General features: G+C 45.4%; 1 protein-coding gene across 1 annotated transcript; it reads left to right on the top strand.

Moving 5' to 3' along the window:
- Window positions 1-9794: 9794 nt before the first annotated feature.
- On the top strand, window positions 9795-18495 carry Atp6ap1 (ATPase H+ transporting accessory protein 1). The gene is made up of 10 exons (XM_077106986.1): window positions 9795-9993; window positions 10223-10349; window positions 13206-13280; window positions 13720-13913; window positions 14477-14517; window positions 15305-15390; window positions 15856-16094; window positions 16734-16781; window positions 16985-17216; window positions 17681-18495. The coding sequence occupies exons 1-10, from the start codon at window positions 9842-9844 to the stop codon at window positions 17888-17890; spliced, it is 1404 nt and encodes a 467-aa protein (XP_076963101.1). The 5' UTR covers window positions 9795-9841; the 3' UTR covers window positions 17891-18495.
- Window positions 18496-19085: the final 590 nt, after the last annotated feature.

Below are 19085 nucleotides of genomic sequence, written 5' to 3' on the forward strand. Positions count from 1 at the left end.
CTTCTGGCCTCTCTATAGGTATGGGAAGGGAGGTGACCTGTTAGACTAGAAGGCAGGACCCACATGAAGATCACCACCAGTCACTTAAGGCTTCAGTTATTGTCTGTAATCCCCATAACAACCTTGCAAAAGTAGAGATTAATTTTGCAAAGGAGGCATTGCAAAGGTAATGAATTCACTTCAAAACACAAAGCTAGGGCTGGGTTATAGTTCAGTTGGTAGAGTTTTTGCACACACAAAGCCCTGGGTTCAATCCCCAGCACTGTACCCACATATACATACACAAAGAAAAAAACCCACAAAACTAGCTGGGTGCAGTGGCACACTCCTGTACTCCCAGCATTTTGGGAGGTTGAGGCAGGAGGATTGCATGTTCAAACCCATGCTCAGCAACTTAATGAGGCCCTGTCTCAAAAAAAAAAAAAAAAAAAAAAAAGGTCTGGGGTATATGGCTCAGTGGGTAGGCATCCCTGGTACCAAAAAAAAAAAAAAAAAAGGTAGCTGGGTGAGGTGATACACTCCTGTAATCCCAGTGGCTTGGGAGGCCAAGGCAGGAGAATTGCAAATTCATGACCAGCCTCAGCAATTTAGCAAGACCCCATCTCAAAATTTAAAAAGGGCTGGGGTGTGGCTTAGTGTGGTAAAGTGCCCCTGGATTAAAGTCCCAATACCAAAAAAAAAAAAAAAGCCCTCAAAGCTGTGGTGCATATTTATAATCCTAGTGACTCAGGAGGTTGAAACAGAAGGACTCTGGGTAGAACTGAATTGATTCTTCATACTTGAGGCTTTCCTAAGTGTTGTCCCAATTTACCTGGTTTGAAGGGTTCTTTGTTTTTGTTTGCTTCTGAGGATGGAATTTAGGGCCTCACAAAAGCTAAGCACATGCTCTACCACTGACCTGTATTCCCAGTCCAAAAACAAATCACAAAAGGTTACCAAACATAAAGAAATTAATCACTATTTTGGTCAGCAGAAACAAGGACAGGTTGAAACCTTTTGCAAGATTAGACACAATCTTTTTTTTTTTAAGAGAGAGAATTTTTTATATTTATTTTTTTTTAGTTGTCGGCGGACACAACATCTTTGTACGTGGTGCTGAGAATCGAACCCGGGCCGCACGCATGCCAGGCAAGCGTGCTACCGCTTGAGCCACATCCCCAGCCTCTAGACACAATATTGATACTATAATAACAATAAGAAAAGAAAGGAGATGGAACCACAAAAATAAGCCAGCAACAAAACATTCAGACAACCAGACCTGCAACTGTATACCCATAGTTCACATCAGGTATCCTTCTTGGTGTAGTAAATTCTGTGAATTTTTTTAACCTTAATTTTTTTTTTGGTACCAGGGATTGAAGTCAAGGTCACTCAACCACTGAGCCTCATCCCCAGCCCTATTTTGTATTTTATTTAGAGACAGGTCTCACTGAGTTGCTTAGCACCTTACCATTGCTGAGACTGGCTTTGAACTCGTGATCCTCCTGTCTCAGCCTCCAGAGCCACTAGGATTACAGGCGTGCGCCACCATGCCCAGCTCTGTGGATTTTTTTAAATATTGGGGATTGAACCTAGGGTGCTTTACTATTGAACTCCATTCCCACCCAGCCCTTTTATTTTATTTTTTTTTAATTTTGATTCAGGGTCTCACTAAGTTGCTAAGGCTGGCCTAGAACTTTTGATCTTCTTGCCTCAGTCATAAGCACCTGGGATTACAGATCTGTGCTACTATACCCAATTATAGCTCCTTTTTATCACTGAATTAATATCCAATCAAACAAATGTAATAGTTAATCTAACCAAGTTCGGGCAATTATGAATAAAGCTGCTATAAACATCTGTGAGCATGTAAATTTTTAACTTATTTGGGTAAATACCAAGGAGTGTAGATTATATGGCAAGAATGTGTTTTGGTTTGTTAGAAAGCACCATACTGGGGGCTGGGGCTGTAGCTCAGTGGTAGAGCACTTGCCTAGCATGTGTAAGGCACTGGGTTCAATCCTCAGCACCACATATAAATAAATAAAATAAAGGTCCATTGACAACTAAAAAAAATTTTTTAAAAAGAAAGCACCACACTAAGTGGAAGGATGGGAAGGGAGGGGGCAAAGGGGTAGGAATGATGGTGGAATGAGTTAGACATCAGTATCCTAAGTACATGTATAAGACACAAATGGTGTGAAAATATTCTGTGTACAATGAGAAGAGAAAGGAGATGAAAAATTGTCTCTATGTGTATAATATGAAATGAAATTCATTCTGCCATCATGTATAATAAGTCAGAATAAATTAAATTAAACATAAATAAATAAATTGTAATTTAAAAAAAAAGAAAGAAAGCACCATACCGTCTTCCAAAGTGGCTACCATTTTTGCATTCCTGCCAGCAGTGAATCGGGAGTTCTTGTTGTTCCTCATCCTCACCAGGATTTGTCAGATAGGTAGGTATGTAGTGATAACTCATTTATTTTTTAAAAAATCATTATTTCTTTGCTTTTTACTGATATTTTAATCTTCAATTTCTTTCTATATACATATGCATATATATGCATATATATTATATATATTAATTGTATACAGACACAATACTTTATTTATTTATATGTGGTACTGAGAATAGAACCCAGTGCTTCACATGTACTAGGCAAGCACTTTGCCACTGAGCTACAACTCTAGTCCCTTAATCTTCAATTTCTTGATGACAGGATGTTGAATGTCTTTTTTCCTCCCAGGTTTTTTTTTTTTTTTTTTTTAAATCCAGGACCTCACATGTTGGGCAAGTGCTTTCCCACTGAGCATGTTTTCATATGGTTATCTCCCTTCTGTGTATCTTCTTTCATACCTTTTGCCCACTTTCTTTTTTTCCTTTTACAGGGTTGCTGGAATAATAGGCATGAGTCACAGCACCCAGCTCAAGAACTTTCTTTTTTTTAAATTGTAGATGGACACAATACCTTTATTTTATTTTTTTACTATTTATTATTATTTTTTAGGTGTAGATGGACACCATACAATGCCTTTATTTTTATGTGGTGCTAAGGATCAAACCAGGGCCCTGTCCGTGCCAGGCAAGTGCTCTACCACTGAACCACAATCCCAGCCCACAATACCTTTATTTTTATGTGGTGCTGAGGCTTGAACCCAATGCCTCACACATGCTAGGCAAGCACTCTACCACTGAGCTGTAACTGCAGCCCAAGAAGAACTTTCTTAAACATATGGAAACTATTCATAAAAAATTCCAGTAAATATTATTTTTGCGGTACTGGGGATTGGACCCAGGGCCTCACATATGCTAAGCAGGCTCACCACCACTGAGTTATAGCCCATCCCTTTAAAAATTTGTTGTTGTTGTTGTTTTGTACTGGGGATTGAGCCCTGGGGTACTTTACCACTGAGCCACATCCCCAGTTTTATTTATTTATTTACTTATAGACAGGATCTCACTAAATTGCTTAGGGCCTTGCTAGGTTGCTGAGGCTGGCCTCCAACTTGTGATCCTATTGGTTCAGCCTCTCAAATTACTGGGATTACAGGCCTGGGCCACCCACCACACCCAGCCCTTTTTTAAAAATTTTGAGACAGGTTCTCACTAAAATGCTAGCTGGCCTTGAACTTGTGATTCTCCTCTATCAACCTCCTGAATAACTGGGATTACAGGTGTGCACCATGGTGCCTAGCCAGTATACAGTATTTTTACTGTTGAAGCTTTAGAAGTATTCCCTTCAAGCCTCAGAAACTTGGTGAGACCCTGTCTCAAATAAATATGTAAATAAGTAAATAAATATCTAAATAAAGAGGCCTGGAGCTGTCTCTCAGGGGTAGAGCACCTTGGGTTCAATCCCTAGCACCAAAAAAAAAAAAAAAAAAAAAAAACAAGAATAAGAAAAAGGAAAGGTTATGTTATACCACAATAACAATTTTTTTTTAAAGTTAAAAGGATAAGTATTATATTCTGCATTTTTTGGTACCGGAATTGAACCCAGGGGAGCTTAACCACTGAGCCACATCCTTAGCCATTTTTATATTTTACTTAGAGACAGGGTCTTGTTGAGTTGCTTAGGTCCTCTCTAAATTGCTAAGGCTGGCTTTGAACTTGCAATCCTCCTGCCTCCCTTAGCTCCCTCTGCTTCTGGGATTACAGGTTTGAGCCACCAGCCATGGCCATATTATGCAGATTTTACCATAATTTAAAAATCGAGTCAAGGTTTTTGGAAGAACCCAACAAGTTGATTCTAAATTTACATGGAAAGACAAGAGCCTAAGAAGACCCTCCTTCAAATGAATAGGAATCGGGCATGGTGGTGTACACCTGTAATCCCAGCAATTTGGGAGGCTAAGACAGGAGAATCACAAGTTCAAGGCCAGCCTCAGCAACTTAGAGTGTCTCAAAAATTAAAGATGGAAAGAAGGAAGCTCAAATACAAACTGAATAGTAGACTGTTGAGAGGTGGATTACATAAGTGGTTGAAATGTCACTGGATGGGGTCCAAGGAGGTCCCCAGAAGGGAGAAGGGGGCCTCAGCACAGCCCTAGCAGGTTCTTGACCGATAGCACAGAAAGGAATTGCAGGAGGCTCCAAAATAATCACAAATACAGATTATTCAGGAAAGCAAGGTGATTTATTTAGGAAAGCAAGCAATAGACCAGGATATACAGTGAAAGGGAGAAGAAGAATGTGGGTGCTTGAGAGTGAGATGTGCTTTGGTGGTCTTGGGCTCTACTTTTAAAGAAAACTTTGTAAAGGATGAATGTAATAAACATTCAGGGGTGCTGCCAGCCTAGTAAGCTCTATTCCTTTTATTGTAGAGCACAGAGTGGGTCATCATGGTCTGGTTTTTTTCAGAATCTTCATATTGATGTTATCCAGTTAATAGATAGCTCTTGGACTGTATCCACAAAAATTGGTTTCTAATATTCTCTATCTCCAGGCTTTTTTTTTCCTGGTAGTGGGGATTGAACCCAAAGTGCTTTATTACAGAGCCACATCCTCAGCCCCTTTTTATTTTTTGAGACAAGGCCTCATTAAATTTCTCAGTCTGGCCTTGAACTTGCTATCCCCCTGCCTCAGCCTCCTGAGCAGTTGGGATTCCAGGCATGTGCCACCTTGAGAGGCTCTAGGCTTTCTTTTTCCCCAGCACTGGGTATTGAGCTCAAAGTCACTCTACTACTGAGTCACACCCCTAGCCTTTTATATAAGTTGCCCAGGCTGGCCTTGAACTTGGGATCCTCTCAAGTCATTGGGATTATAGGCTGTGCCACTACACCCAGCACTACCTTACTTTTAATCACTCTAAAAATACATATGTAAAGTAACAAAGTACATAGGCATTATTTAACTGGAATTACAGTGCTCTTAAGATTTATTGGACCTTTTAAGAATTTAGGCCTGGTGGAAAACAGGCCTGGGGAGCAAAGGTGAGAGTGTCCATGGAATTTTTAGATATAAAGCTGCAGTCCCCTTTCCTTCCCTCTTTTCTCCTTTCTACCTATCCATATTTCTTCTATCCTACGTCAAACCTATTAAACCAAACCAAACCAAAACAAAGCAAACAAAAGACACAATGATAACAACAAATTCAGGATTGCAGTTACTTCCTTTGTTATTATTTTTTTAGTTGTTAATGAACCTTTTATTTGTTTATATGTGGTGCTGAGAATTGAACCCAGTGCTCACACATGCTAGACAAGCGCTCTACCACTGAGCTATAACCCCAGTCCTGCAATTACTTCTGATGAAGGGGAGGAAGGAAGATGGGATTTCCTTCACAGTTTTCTACTGAGGAATCACCAGTGCTCTGTGAAGTCCACTATGGTCTGTGAGGTTCCTTTTAATACCATATCTACAGGTCACACACATGTATATGGAACATATATGCAAGTATGTATAATATTATACACTTTTTGGTATGTGTCCAATAGTAAAATAAGGTAATTTAAGAAGCCATGGTGTGTGATGATTTGAATATGAGATGTCCCCAGAAAAGTTCATGGGTTAAGCAATGAAGGAATGTTCAGAGATAAAATGATTAAATTATGAGAACTATAACCTAACAGTAGATTGATCTATTTGATGGATTAATAATTTGAAAGAACTACTGGAGTGGGTGAAACTATAGGCAGGTGGGCAAAGATGGAAGAAGTAGGTCACTGGGGCTGTGATCTTGGGGATTATACTTTGTTCCTAGCTACTTGTACAGGTGCATTCTGCTTTCTGGCTACCATGAGCTTTCCTCTGCTGTGCCCTTATACCATTATGTTCTGCCTCAGAACATCATCTAGTCCAGAGGAATGGAGCCAGCCAACCATAGACTGGAGACCTCTGAAACTGGGAGACCCAAATAAACTTTTCTCCTCTAACTTATTTTTGTCAGGTATTTTGGTCACAGTGACAAAAAAATTGACTAATACATGGGGTAAAATGGTTTTACCCTAAAGGTGAAGATCCAGGACAGAGGTGCTCATTAGTGCTGTCAAAATTTGGTGATAGGGGCTGGGGATGTGGCTCAAGCGGTAGCGTGCTTGCCTGGCATGCATGCGGCCCAGGTTTGATCCTCAGCACCACATACAAAGATGTTGAGTCGGCCGAAAACTAAAAATAAATAAATAAATAAATATTTAAAAAAATTTTGGTGATAGACTCAGCTTAGAAGTTATCCCATGGTCAAAGAGGCCTCATGTGTGTACTCTCTATACCTCCCTCCCAGCCCTATGTCTCCTTCTTTTGGTCATTTGTCATCTGGATCATGATCTGCTGTCCTATGTCTTCCTTAGACTTGTCTTCAAGGAAGCCTTGAGGGTCACCACTCCAGGGACTGCTGGTAACTCAGGGAAGAATACAAGCAGTACAGGCAAGTTTCTCTCCCACAGATAGAAGCAGCTCAGCTAGCAAGGTCATAGTTAGGAGAAAGTCTTTTTGTGTGTGTGTACTGGGGATTGAACCCAGGGTCTTGTGCATATTAAGCATGGGCTCTACATTAAGCTCTACCCTCAGCCCAAGAAAGTATTGGCCTTGAAACTGTTTAAATGGTAGCCTTTGTGTTGGTAAACATGAGACAAGTTTTAAGTTTGCTCTATTCTTCCACAGTATTTATCTGTGGCCATTGGCCATTTGTCATTCATGTCACTAGGGCTTAAAATCCCTTGCTTGACAGTTTCTGGAGACAAAGTTCCAGTGAAAACCTCTTACCACAAGCAGCTCAGGCCTGGACATTGTCTCTTGTGGGGGGTTCCCACAAGCACCCCAAACTTAACATGTCCCCTATTGATTTAATATCCCAGTTTCCAACTCAGAGAGATGTAAGAGCCACCATTGGCAATTATCACGTTGTACAATGTCCTATCAGGCTCACTTCCTCTCTCCAGCTCAATTGCCATTGTTCCAGTCCAAGCCACACATGATAACCATGACTAATCTTATATTCAGTTTCTCTGACAGGTGGAGGTGATAAATAGTCTGTTAGCTATATGAGGCTGTGTTCAGACAATAGGGCTGGGACAAAAGTCATTATGTATAAGGGGTGGTGGCTCCTAGCACCTACTGCCACCCACTTCTGGTATGTCTTCCTGCACTTCATGGCAGGAAAATGATAATCCTCTGGCTCCCCTGGTTCTCTCATACTCAGGACTCAGGATGGAGATTGAATTCTGCTAGTGAGAAGCACATCCCTGGTGTTGGTTTTCTTCAGCAACCTTCTCATTCAAGTTACAAACATCTTGGTGTTTGAAGGACAGGTATGGTAACAGCAGTGACAGGGTACAAGACATCTTTGTATATGTATCTTGTGCTCAGCTGAATATTTCTGTTGCATGTATTCCTAAGAATGAAACTGCTTGGTTAAAAGTCAGACATATTTTATCATTTGCTAGATACTGTCAAATAAAAAAGGCTTGTATGGCTGTAATCCCAGTGACTCGGAAAGCTGAAGCAGAAGGATCACAAGTTCAAGACCAGCCTCAGCAACTTAGTGAAGCATAAGTAACTTGGTGAGACCCTGTCTCAAAATAAAATATAAAAAGGACTGGGGATATGGCTCAGTGGCTAAGCATCCCTGGGTTAAATCCCTGGTACCAAAATAAATAAATAATAAAATAAAATAAAAAAGTTGAAAAGGCTGTATCAATTGTTCTTACCATTATATACAACAGATACTACTTCCTAACATCCTGGCTGACATACTATATTTTTAATATAAAATGTTAAAGACAGTGTGTTAATTTTCTAGGGTTGTTGTAGCAAGTTACTACAAACTGCGAGGCTAAAACAGCATAAATTTCTTCTCTTATAGTTCCAGAGACTAGAAGTCCAAGGTGTTGGTAGAACTGAGCTCCCTCTGAAGGTTCTAGGGAAGAATCTGTTTCAGGCCTTTTTCTTAGCTTCTATTGAGGCCAACAATCATTGATGTTCCTTGACATGTAGTTGCATCACTCCAGTCTGTCTTCATTGTCATCTGGCCTTCTTCCTTGTGTATCTATGTCCAAATTTCTCTCTTATTATAAGGACACCAGCCATTGCATTATGGCCCATCCTACTCCAATATGACTTTATTGTAACTTGATTACATCTGCAAAGACCTTATTTCCAAATAAGGTTGCACTTTCAAATTCTGGGTAGACACTAATTTAATCCAGCACATGTATGCCCACCTCCTAGATTTCGCCATTAACATGTTAGCATCCTTGCTTTATCACATACCTATCTGTATCTACCCTGTTTCTATTTTGTTTTTGGTGAATTTCAAAGTAAGTTGAAGACATCTGTTCGCTTCCTCCTAAATTAATCAGGATAATACCCGTATGGAGAATTCAATGTTTGGTTGTATTTATTATTTTGTTTGCAACAATCACAAGTCTGAGAAACAAAAAAAACAAAACAAACAAACAAACAAACAAACAAAAAACGGGCACAGAAAAAGATTTTTTAAAAATCTCACAATTCGTGGGGCTGGGGATGTGGCTCAAGCGGTAGCGCACTCGCCTGGCATGCTTGCGGCCCAGGTTCAATCCACAGCACCACATACAAACAAAGATGTTGTGTCCGCCGAAAACTAAAAAATAAATATTAAAAAAAAAATCTCACAATTCATTTGAGGTTGTCTTCCATTTTCTGACTTTATCTGTCACTCTTTTTCCTTCCTTAAGAGCAAATCTCAGACTCACACTCCCAAAGTTGCCAATTGGGACTAAGTTCAAGTAACAGTTTTCTGTCCCTATCTTACCATTTAGTGGCAATTGACAAGTAACATTGTTAATCATGGTGTCCGTGAAACCACGCTTCTTTCTGCGGTTTCCCCCTCGTCTTCGGACGCTGCTTCCTTAGGTCTTTTCTGGACCCTCCTCCTCCCAGCCCTTTGTAAGAGCTGGTGTTTTCGATTCCTTCCTGGGTCCTCATCTCTCCTCACGCTAAGGGATTGCATTCTCCTTTCACCTGTACCAGGGAGAGTCTGTCTCCAGGAAAAACATACCACTTTTGCAATTTTAAGCAAAAAGACTAAAACAGGGAAGGGCGACATGTTTCAGTTTGCAGCGCTCTGGAACCACCCTATGGGGCTGCACCTAACGGCACCGAACCGCACAGCGCGCCGCAAGGATAGATCGGGTCTGAGCAGGTAGGGCTCAGCCCCGCCCCCTTCCTCACTCAGAGCATGCGTGCCTGAAGACACGTACAACCAACCAGTGAAAAGGAGTGGTTGAGAGTGCCATGCACTTGACCCAATCATGGGCGACTCTGATGAGAAAGCCTACTCCTGGACCAATGGTGCGGTGGGGCGGGGTTCGGGAGGGGGCCGTGGTCACCTGATCTGCGGCGGCCGTGGCGTCCCTGACAGTGGAGGCTGAGGCTATGATGGCGGCGGGATTGGTGGCTCGGGTGCGGACAGGGTCGCGGTGGGCCCCGGCGCTCTGGCAAATGACATGGCTGCCGCTGTTGGTGGTTTCGGCGGCGGCGGTGGTGGCGGAGCAGCAGGTGCCGCTGGTGTTGTGGTCGAGTGACCGGTGAGCGGCCGGGCCGGGTTGGGGCGGGCTGCGCAGCGCGCCGCGGCGGTTGGGACGCCCTCCATGAGGGGCTGCGGGGCCAAGAGGGGGACTGTTCCTTGCTCTGGGGCTCGCTTCAAGTCAGCGGGTATCAGAGCTCTGAGCCCCACGCATCAAGCTGGGCGCCCATGGGCTTCAGATCTCAAACCATGCGCCCCCTCATGACAGCACTTCTTCTGCCCCTTGTCAGGGACTTGTGGGCTCCTGTGGTCGACACGCACGAGGGCCACATCACCAGCGACATGCAACTTTCTACCTACCTAGACCCCGCCCTGGAACTGGGCCCCCGGAATGTGCTGCTCTTCCTACAGGACAAGGTGCGCCCACCCAGTCTACTCACTCCTGGTATTTGGAAGGCGGGCAGGTTGCTTGCTCCCACAATCCATTACTAAAGGGAAGCTTCCATGACCTTGTCCCAACTGTAAGGAGGTGTGGTTCTACTCTTGGTAAGGCCTGTAGGAAAAGCTTCAGTGGAAGTGGTCAGAGATTGGAGGAAACAACGGGTCAGAGACCAGATACCTACTAAGGACCAAGCACTTTAGACATTCTATGACCTACTCTAGTGTGGTTTGAATTATCATAACCATTTACACATGAGAAGTCTGATGGCTGGAGGAGGATAAGTGACTTGCCCAAGGTCACACAGCTAATGGTTGGCAGAGTTGTAACTCAAACTGTAGTGATTATAATAGAGATAGGAATAATCCAAAAATGATTCCATATTTATTGCTTCATATGTGCTGTACTAAGCTGATGTTGTTATCTTGCTAAAGAAACTAAGGTTTTTAGAGGTGTAATTATTTGTACAAGTTCCACAATTTAGACAGCACACTGGTTCCAGCTTGAATCTGTCAGACCTATTCCCCAGTTTGTGTTCATAATCAGCATGCTGCTTTCCCTCCTCTCTAGGCCTCGGTCCCCAGAGCTCGGTCCCCAAAGCAAATGTGTAGTACGCGAGGGGATTCTAGGGAAACCTATGATTGGTGTTTGGGAGGCTGTAAAGCCTCTACTTGTCCCTTCCTTGTTAGTGGGCTTTCTGGCTCATTCTTTTTTTGGCCTTCCTCCATTGCTGTGTCAACAGGTGGTAGTGGTCATGCTGGCCTGTGGTATTTCTGGGAGGTGGTATAAATGATGGACTCCTGGGCTCGGATTGTGGCTCAGCAGTAGAGTTCTTGCCTAGCACATGCGAGGCCCTGGGTTCAATCCTTAGCACCACATAAAAATAAATAAAATAAATAAATAAAAGATATTGTGTCCCATTACAACTAAAAAATAAATATAAAAAAATAATGGGGGCTGGGGTTGTGGCTCAGCGGTAGAGTGCTCACCTAGCATGTGCAAGTCTCTGGGTTCAATCCTCAGAACCACATAAAAACAAAATAAAGGTATTGTGTACAACTAAAAAATAAATATTTTTTTAAAAAAAATAATGGACTCCTAGTTCTACCACTTATCAGCCTTTGTGCACATGAATAATCTGTAAATGATAGTTTCTGCAAATTTAAAATGAAGACACCACCTACATCAGGGCTGTGAGAAGTAATTCTTTATCTACATAAAACATGTTTGGGGTACCCCCAGTCTTGGGACATTCATGCATTTACCAAAGATGACATGCTTCATATATATCAGGTATTGTTAAGTGTTAGGAATATTGTAGTGAGCAGAATCAACTAAACCTCGTCTCTTCAGAAAGCCAATGTTCTTGTGGGGGCAACCAGTAAATACTAAGTTGGTATATGACATCAGTACTATAGTCTAGCAAAGGAAGGAAGCTAAGAGTACAGAGTAATTTAGGATACTGTTTTTAGATGAGGATGATCAGGTAATTGCTCACTGAGTAGGTGATATCTTGAAGACGGAGAGAGCTATCTAGCTTTGGGAGGACATTCCTGGTAGTGGAACAGCAGATGCAAGGGCCATGTGTAAGGAGTGCTCTTGGCAAGTTCAAGGAGGCGCTTAGTGTGGCTGGAGCCTTGTGAGTAAGAGAAAGGATTAGGAAATGCTTTTCCAGGTAGCCAGGAGATGAGGGAGGGCTGTCTAGGCTATGAGAAGGAAGGTTGGTTGCAGTTCTCTTTTTTTTTTTTATATTAATTTTTTTTTTATTTGTTGAACTCTTTATATATTTTTTTATTGGTTGTTCAAAACATTACAAAGCTCATGACATATCATCTTTCATACATTTGATTCAAAGTTGCAGTTCTCAATATGACAGAAAGCCTTGGAACAGGGAGTGATGTGATCTCTTGATTAAAGAAAGCCCACTGGGGCTGGGGTTGTGGTTGAGCGGTAGAGCACTTGCCTAGCATGTGCGAGGCCCTGGGTTCAATCCTCAACACCACATAAAAATAAATAAATAAATAAATAAATAAAATAAAGATTAAAAAAGAAAGAAAGAAAGAAAGCCCACCGGACAGCACAAGCAGCCAAACATGGTTGAATTTCCTTCCCTGAAAGGTGGGACAGCTGAGCAAGTGTGTATACTAAACATAGTGAGGTTAAGGAAGCTGATTAAGATCATCTCTGGACCTGACAGAAGCCAGAAGAAACTGGGGGGTAGGGTAGAGGGCAGGAGTTAAAGGCCATGTATATATTGTAGAGGGAAAGGGAAGGCACTGGGGTTGCTGTGGTCCTGAGAGCTCCAAAGACTTTGCTGCTTCCTCCACTACATGTGTTCTAAGATCTATACTTTGTTGCCCTCCCACCAAAAAATGGTGGTGGTGGGGTACTTCTCACCCTCCTTAAAGAAGATCCTGTCTGGACTGGATATAGCTGGCCCTCCTTTGCTCTGATTTTGACTTCCATTTTGGTAGCCATGCTGTGAATGTTTTGCTTGCAACCCTCCCTTCCCCTAGCTTCCCTCTTTCCTCTCCAGTTCCTCTTGCTGGCTGACTCCTACTCCCGAGGTTACCACAAGCCAGCCACCTGCAGATCTCTCAACCCCGTGACCATATCTTCTGTGTCTTGTCACCCTATCCTGACAGTGTTACAGGGAAGAGTGAGCCTTCTACCCTACCCCCACCCTACCTACCCACAGTTTGTGGTCTATCATGCCAAATCTGACTCATTTAATCTCATTTAATGAGATTTTTACTGGCTCTGAGAATACATAGGTCCTATGGCCCCTGTTTGTTACCCAACCTCCTGAGCTGGTTCTTCTGCTTTCTTATTAGCTAAGCATTGAGGATTTCACAGCATATGGCGGTGTATTTGGAAACAAGCAGGACAGCGCCTTTTCTAACCTGGAGGTAAGTAAGAGTCTTCTCCCAGCCCTGGGTCATGTGGACAGGCCATCCTGTGCCTTCCTTTCCAGCACAATAAGAACTGTACTTAACCAGGTATGGTGTCACATGCCTATAATCCCAGCTACTTGGGAGGTGGAGGTAGGAGGATCATAATAAGTTCAAGGCCATCCTAGGCAAGTTCAAGAGACTTGTCTCCAAATAAAATGAAATCTCAGTGGTAGAGCACTGAAAAAAAGTTGAGAAGTGTATGCTTTGGGACAAGAGATGTTGGCTTTGAGGTAGAAAGGCCTGGGGTCTAAGTTTCAGGCCTAAGAGGGCCATTTTCTTTCTGACCTAAAGTGAGACCCCTTTGTGGTTCTATCTTGCCAGGGAAGTTTGGGGGGATAGCCTGGGTCTACTAGTCTCTGGCTCACTCAGCCTTCCACCTCTTCCCAACTCCCAGAATGCCCTGGATCTGGCCCCCTCCTCGCTGGTGCTTCCTGCTGTTGACTGGTATGCAGTCAGCACTCTGACCACCTACCTGCAGGAGAAGCTTGGGGCCAGTCCCCTGCATGTGGACCTTGCTACCCTTCGGGAGCTGAAGCTCAATGCCAGCCTTCCTGCGCTTCTGCTCATCCGTCTGCCCTATACAGCCAGGTATGGCCCAGGTAGCCTAGCCTCCAGCATCTAGCCTTAGGGCCCAGAGAAAGGCAAGGCTCTGGGCTTTGGTGTCACAATTTGGCCAAAGATGATAGTACTCCCCCTGCTATGTATCACCTTAAAACCCTTCCAGAAGAAGGTTCCCTCTTTGCCAGGAAGAGATGGGAAGAGCCTTCTGCCAGGTTTGACTTAAGAGTCAGTACCCAACAGTGTGCTAGGTCTGTTGGGCCTCCAGAGATGAGGCAGACAGGGGACCTGCTTGTGGGGAATCTCCTCACCTATCTAGGCCCTATTCATAGAGCAGATGTCAAGGACATGGTGGTGACTGTGAAGCCTGTGGGGGAAGGAGAACATGATTCCAGGCAGAGGTGCTGAAGTAAGCAAAATGGAGGGAGTTGGTGATCCTGGTCCCTGCACAGGTTTCAGAATGCTGGCTGGAATGTGCAGGTTTGGTGAGTGGCTAGTAGAGAGGGAGGAGCTAGAGGAGCTGAGGGAAGGGTAGCAGGCTGCAGGCCAGGCAGAGCTACCTGTGGAGCTCTCATGCTGTGTCTTGTCCATAGCTCCGGTCTGATGGCGCCCAGGGAAGTCCTCACAGGCAACGGTGAGTGGGGTCAGGGAGGATGCATGTTCTCACTCCCTCCTCAGGCAAGGACCCCAGAAGGCTAGCCTACCTCTTTCTTCAGCCCTTTCTCACCCCCAGGATGGCTCCCTGCTTCTTGGAGCAGCTGAGAGCTGACCAGAGAAATGCCAGCTCTCCTGTCACAGCTCTTTGCAACTAGTCTCACCTTGTAGAGTGTCCAAATGCCTTGTGACTTATTATGCAGGAGCCTGTGGATCCAGTTGGTGCTCGGGCTGTGTGAATACCAGAGTTTCACACTGCAATAAACAATTAGGAGGATTTTTTTTTTTTTTTTTTGCTATAAATGACAGCTTTTATTCCCCATGGAATGATAGTTGGGTGGATATAGAGTTTTCTATATGTATTTTTCCTTTTGCTTAGGTTGGGCTTGGCATTAGGGAGTTGTTGACAGGCCACAGTTTTCCCTGGGGAGGCTTGCAGAGGGGTGCAAAGACAAATAGCAGTTTTTAGGGATCTTCAGTGGAAACTAAAAGCATGACTTTCACATGATCCAGGATTCTAAAGCAGACGGTAGGCGGTGTTTTTTATATATATATATATATATATATATATATATATGTATGTATGTATTTCTTTAGTTATCCATGGACCCTTATTTTATTTATTTATTTATATGTGGTGCTGAGAATCAAACCCAGTGCCTCACACATGCTAAGTAAGTGCTCTGCCACTGAGCCACAACCCCAGCCCCAGGCAGCGTTTCTTTAAGTGGTCTGCCTGATGACCTTATTCTCTGCTCTCCCCTCAGATGAAGTCATTGGGCAGGTGCTAAGCACACTCAAGTCTGAAGATGTCCCTTATACAGCAGCTCTCACAGCAGTCCGCCCCTCCAGGGTATGTGCACTACCAGCAAGGGTCCTGAGGCATGTGGGGAGAGGCAGTGTGGTGAGTCTGCCTAAAGGTGGAGCATGTGCTAGGAGTCTGCCTAGAGGTGAAGTATATGCAAGGCCTCCTAGAAGCCCCAGGGCTCATGGAAGCAGTTGGAAGATTACCCAGTGGGGCAGCTCTGGGAAGATTAGGAGGAGCAGTCAAGTTCTGCCTCCTCCATCTAGGGCAGCTTTCCATCTTTCTTTGTGAGCCTTATGGGCTGCATTCTTGAACATAGTCCACGAGGGAGGGAAAATATCATCAGGGCTAGGGGCCCAAGGAAAAGCTTCCTGGAGAAAACTGCCTTCTCAGACTTCTAGGACTTTTAGGTGGTGGACAGGGTGCCCAATAGGGAGAGATGGGAGAGCAGGACAGTGGGTCAGGACTTGCTCCCAGGGCTGTTGAGAGAAGGCTTATTGGGTGTTTCTGCAGGTGGCTCGTGATGTAGCCATGGTGGCTGGGGGACTAGGTCGCCAGCTACTCCAAGAACAAGTGGCACCAGCTGTGATCCATCCTCCTGTGAGTTATAATGACACTGCCCCGCGGATCCTGTTCTGGGCCCAGAACTTTTCTGTGGCATACAGGGAGCAGTGGGAAGATCTGACTTCCCTCACCTTTGGGGTGCAAGGGCTCAACTTGACTGGCTCCTCCTGGAATGACTCCATTGCCACGTAAGGGCACTAGGCTGGGGAGGAATGAGCCACCACACATGGCCTTCCTGCCAGTGTGGGGCAGGGGCAGGGATCCAGGGGCAGGTATGTGAGGGTGGTCTTGGTGGGCTCTGTTCACCAGGGATAGGTGGTATCTCAGGGTGGAGCTGCTGGAGGGGGAGGTACTCACAGTTTTGCCTCCCTGTGCTCCCTAGGCCTTGGTTGGGACCTGGGAACCTGGTGCTTTCCCCTTGAAGGAAACCTTAGGCCTGTGTGTGGTCAGATACCAGACCAGCTACAACAATCAGTTCTAGGGCCCCCATACCCTCCCATTTCCCCTTACCCCAAAGCCAAAACTAGGCAATTCAGTGACTCTAACAGGGAGCTAAAAGGAGGGGAAGTAGACTCAGGGGGACCAGAGAAAGGAGCCCTAAGCTAGAGGCACAGCACCTGGGTGTTGGCTTCTAGCTCCTCGCTCTGTTCTTAACTTGGTTATGACTGGAGCCTTAGTTTCCCCATCTATCAAGTGGGAACACTGCATCTTCAGGTGACTATGAGGAACTGGGGCAGCTTAGGGAGGAGCAGACTGAGAAGCTTGCTCCTCTAAGCCACCCAAGGCCCTCTTGGAGACTGATAGCACATCTCTATCTCACCTTGCAGGCTCTCGCTGACCTATGAACAGCTCTTTGGTACCACAGTGACGTTCAAGTGAGTCATTCAAGTGGGATGGATGTAGCTCAGTGGTAGAATGCTTGCCTAGCATGTGCAGGGCCCTAGGTTCAATCCCCAGCACTGCAAAAAAAGACAAATAAATAAAACACAAGTGAGTCCTGAAATAGTTAAGATATAGGTGGGGGCTACTGTCATTTCAGTCTCCCCTGCTTACCTGACACCCCTAACACCTCCTCCAGGTTCATTCTGGCTAACCGCTTCTACCCAGTATCTGCCCGGCACTGGTTTACCATGGATCACCTCGAAATCCACAGCAATGGCTCTGTCACCTACTTCAATGCTTCCCAGATCACAGGGCCTAGCATCTACTCCTTTCACTGCGAGTTTGTCAGCAGTCTTAGCAAGAAGGGCAGTCTCCTTGTAGCCCGCACACAGCCTTCCCTGTGGCAGATGACTCTTCAGGACTTCCAGGTATGGAATAGGGAGGGGATGCTCTCTCCCCAAGCTTTATGGGGCTTCCAGTAGAAGCCATGAGCTTGAGGTTTCCCGAGTATAGAGGTATTTGGAAGTACTGCTTAACTAACCATCTAGCTTGGCTATTATTGTGTTTTTTGGTGATGTGCTAACAATAAGCAGTACACTCGAGTTTATTTCTGTGGTTTGAGAAGGAAGGGACATCTACTACAGGTGGCCTGGATGTGATCACTGGGTTTCTGTCATGTTCCTCTTCAGGTGGGAATGCAGGCTGATAGTAGCAGAGTACTAGGGGAGGGGGAGGAAGGAAGGATCTGAAGAGTCTCAATGTAGCTTGGGCTTGTGGTTGACAATCCTGTCTTGTGCTGCCTATCAGGAATATGGACTGTCCCTGACTCTGGACCTCCCATTTATGTGGAGCCACATGGTCTCTTCTGACTCACATCTGTGTGTTTCCCCAGATTCAGGCTTTCAATGTGACAGGTGAGCAGTTCTCCTACGCCAGTGACTGTGCCGGCTTCTTCTCCCCGGGTATATGGATGGGGCTGCTCACCTCCCTCTTCATGCTCTTCATCTTCACCTATGGCCTGCACATGATCCTCAGCCTCAAGACCATGGACCGCTTTGATGACCACAAGGGCCCCACTATCTCTCTGACTCAGATTGTGTGACCCATGCTAGTGGGAGGTTGAGGGTGTGATGGTGTTCAGGTTGTCACTTTCCCATCTTGTGGCACACTGGACTGAAGGGCTTCCCCTCTTCTACCCACTGAGGGGCTTCCCTGGGGCTGTCCCCCCATCTCTACCAATAAGGTGTATATATTCTGCATAGATATTAGACAAATTTCCCAGGTTCAGTCATTGTGAGGGGAGGGGACAGTAGTTCTAGGGTCCCCTTTCTCCTTATTTATTATTATCTTTTCACCATTACCCCCTTGCTGTTTATAGTGCTTTTGTGTAACAAATGCTCTCTCCCCAAGCTTTATGGGGCTTCCAGTAGCAGCCATGAGCTTGAGGTTTCCTGAGTGTGGAGGTATTTGGAAGTACTGCTTAACTAACCGTCTAGCTTGGCTGTTATTATTATTATTATTTTGGTAATGTGCTAACAATAAGCAGTACACTGGGGTTTATTTCTGTGGCCTGAGAAGGAAGGGACTTCCACTACAGGTGGCCTGGATGCAATCACTGGGTTTCTGTCATGTTCCCACCAGGAGTGCCTGGCAGGAGCCTGGGGTGCTCTCTTGTTTCCTTCCTAATAAAATAAAGACTGTATTGGACCTCTTGTCACTGTTTTCTGCGCTGGGATTAGGTATGCACTTGGCTTTGGCTGAGGGATGCAGGAGGAGGCACCCGGATGTAGCCGAGCCAGGACAGGCGGGAGGCGAGAACATTTAGAACCTGGGTGGCCGGGAGGATCTTTCATAAGTCGAGCCTCTAACTAGTTAGGGTACGAACGGGCATTTAGGGCAAAGTCTGGATGTGCTTCCAGCCTTGGGAGGTATTCGTGACAATGGCAGCACTCAGAAAAAGCAACGCGACAGGCCCCCCCGCCCCAAGCTGCTGCAGCGGCGCGCGACAGACCCGCGGGGCCGCGCTGAGCCTCCCGGGGGGCGGGGCGGGGCGCGTGCGGCTCCCGCGCAAGGATCCCTTACTAACCGCAGCACCAGCCGCCGCCCCGCCCCTCCCCGCTCTTCTCTAGACCCTCCGCGAGCAGCCTCGCTCGTGGAGTGGGGCTGGTGCTGGGACCCGGGCGCCGGAAGCCCTTCTGGGAGGCTATCTGCGGAGGCAGTGGCCCTGTGGGCGTGGAGGGCGCGCAGGGAGGGGGCGGGACTCTTTGACGCGGCGGAGGGGTCGGGCGGCGGCCGTA

Source organism: Callospermophilus lateralis, chromosome X, assembly GCF_048772815.1.
Source record: "Callospermophilus lateralis isolate mCalLat2 chromosome X, mCalLat2.hap1, whole genome shotgun sequence".
NCBI classification, from domain to species: domain Eukaryota; kingdom Metazoa; phylum Chordata; class Mammalia; order Rodentia; family Sciuridae; genus Callospermophilus; species Callospermophilus lateralis.

What these genes read in the sequence shown, in the direction of transcription:
- Atp6ap1 (XM_077106986.1), top strand. Translation starts at nt 9,842, where the DNA reads ATGATGGCGGCGGGATTGGTGGCTCGGGTGCGGACAGGGTCGCGGTGG. An exon ending in TGCTCTTCCTACAGGACAAG is followed by an intron (nt 10,350 to 13,205) that starts GTGCGCCCACCC and finishes CTTTCTTATTAG; the next exon opens with CTAAGCATTGAGGATTTCAC. An exon ending in GGTACCACAGTGACGTTCAA is followed by an intron (nt 16,782 to 16,984) that starts GTGAGTCATTCA and finishes CACCTCCTCCAG; the next exon opens with GTTCATTCTGGCTAACCGCT.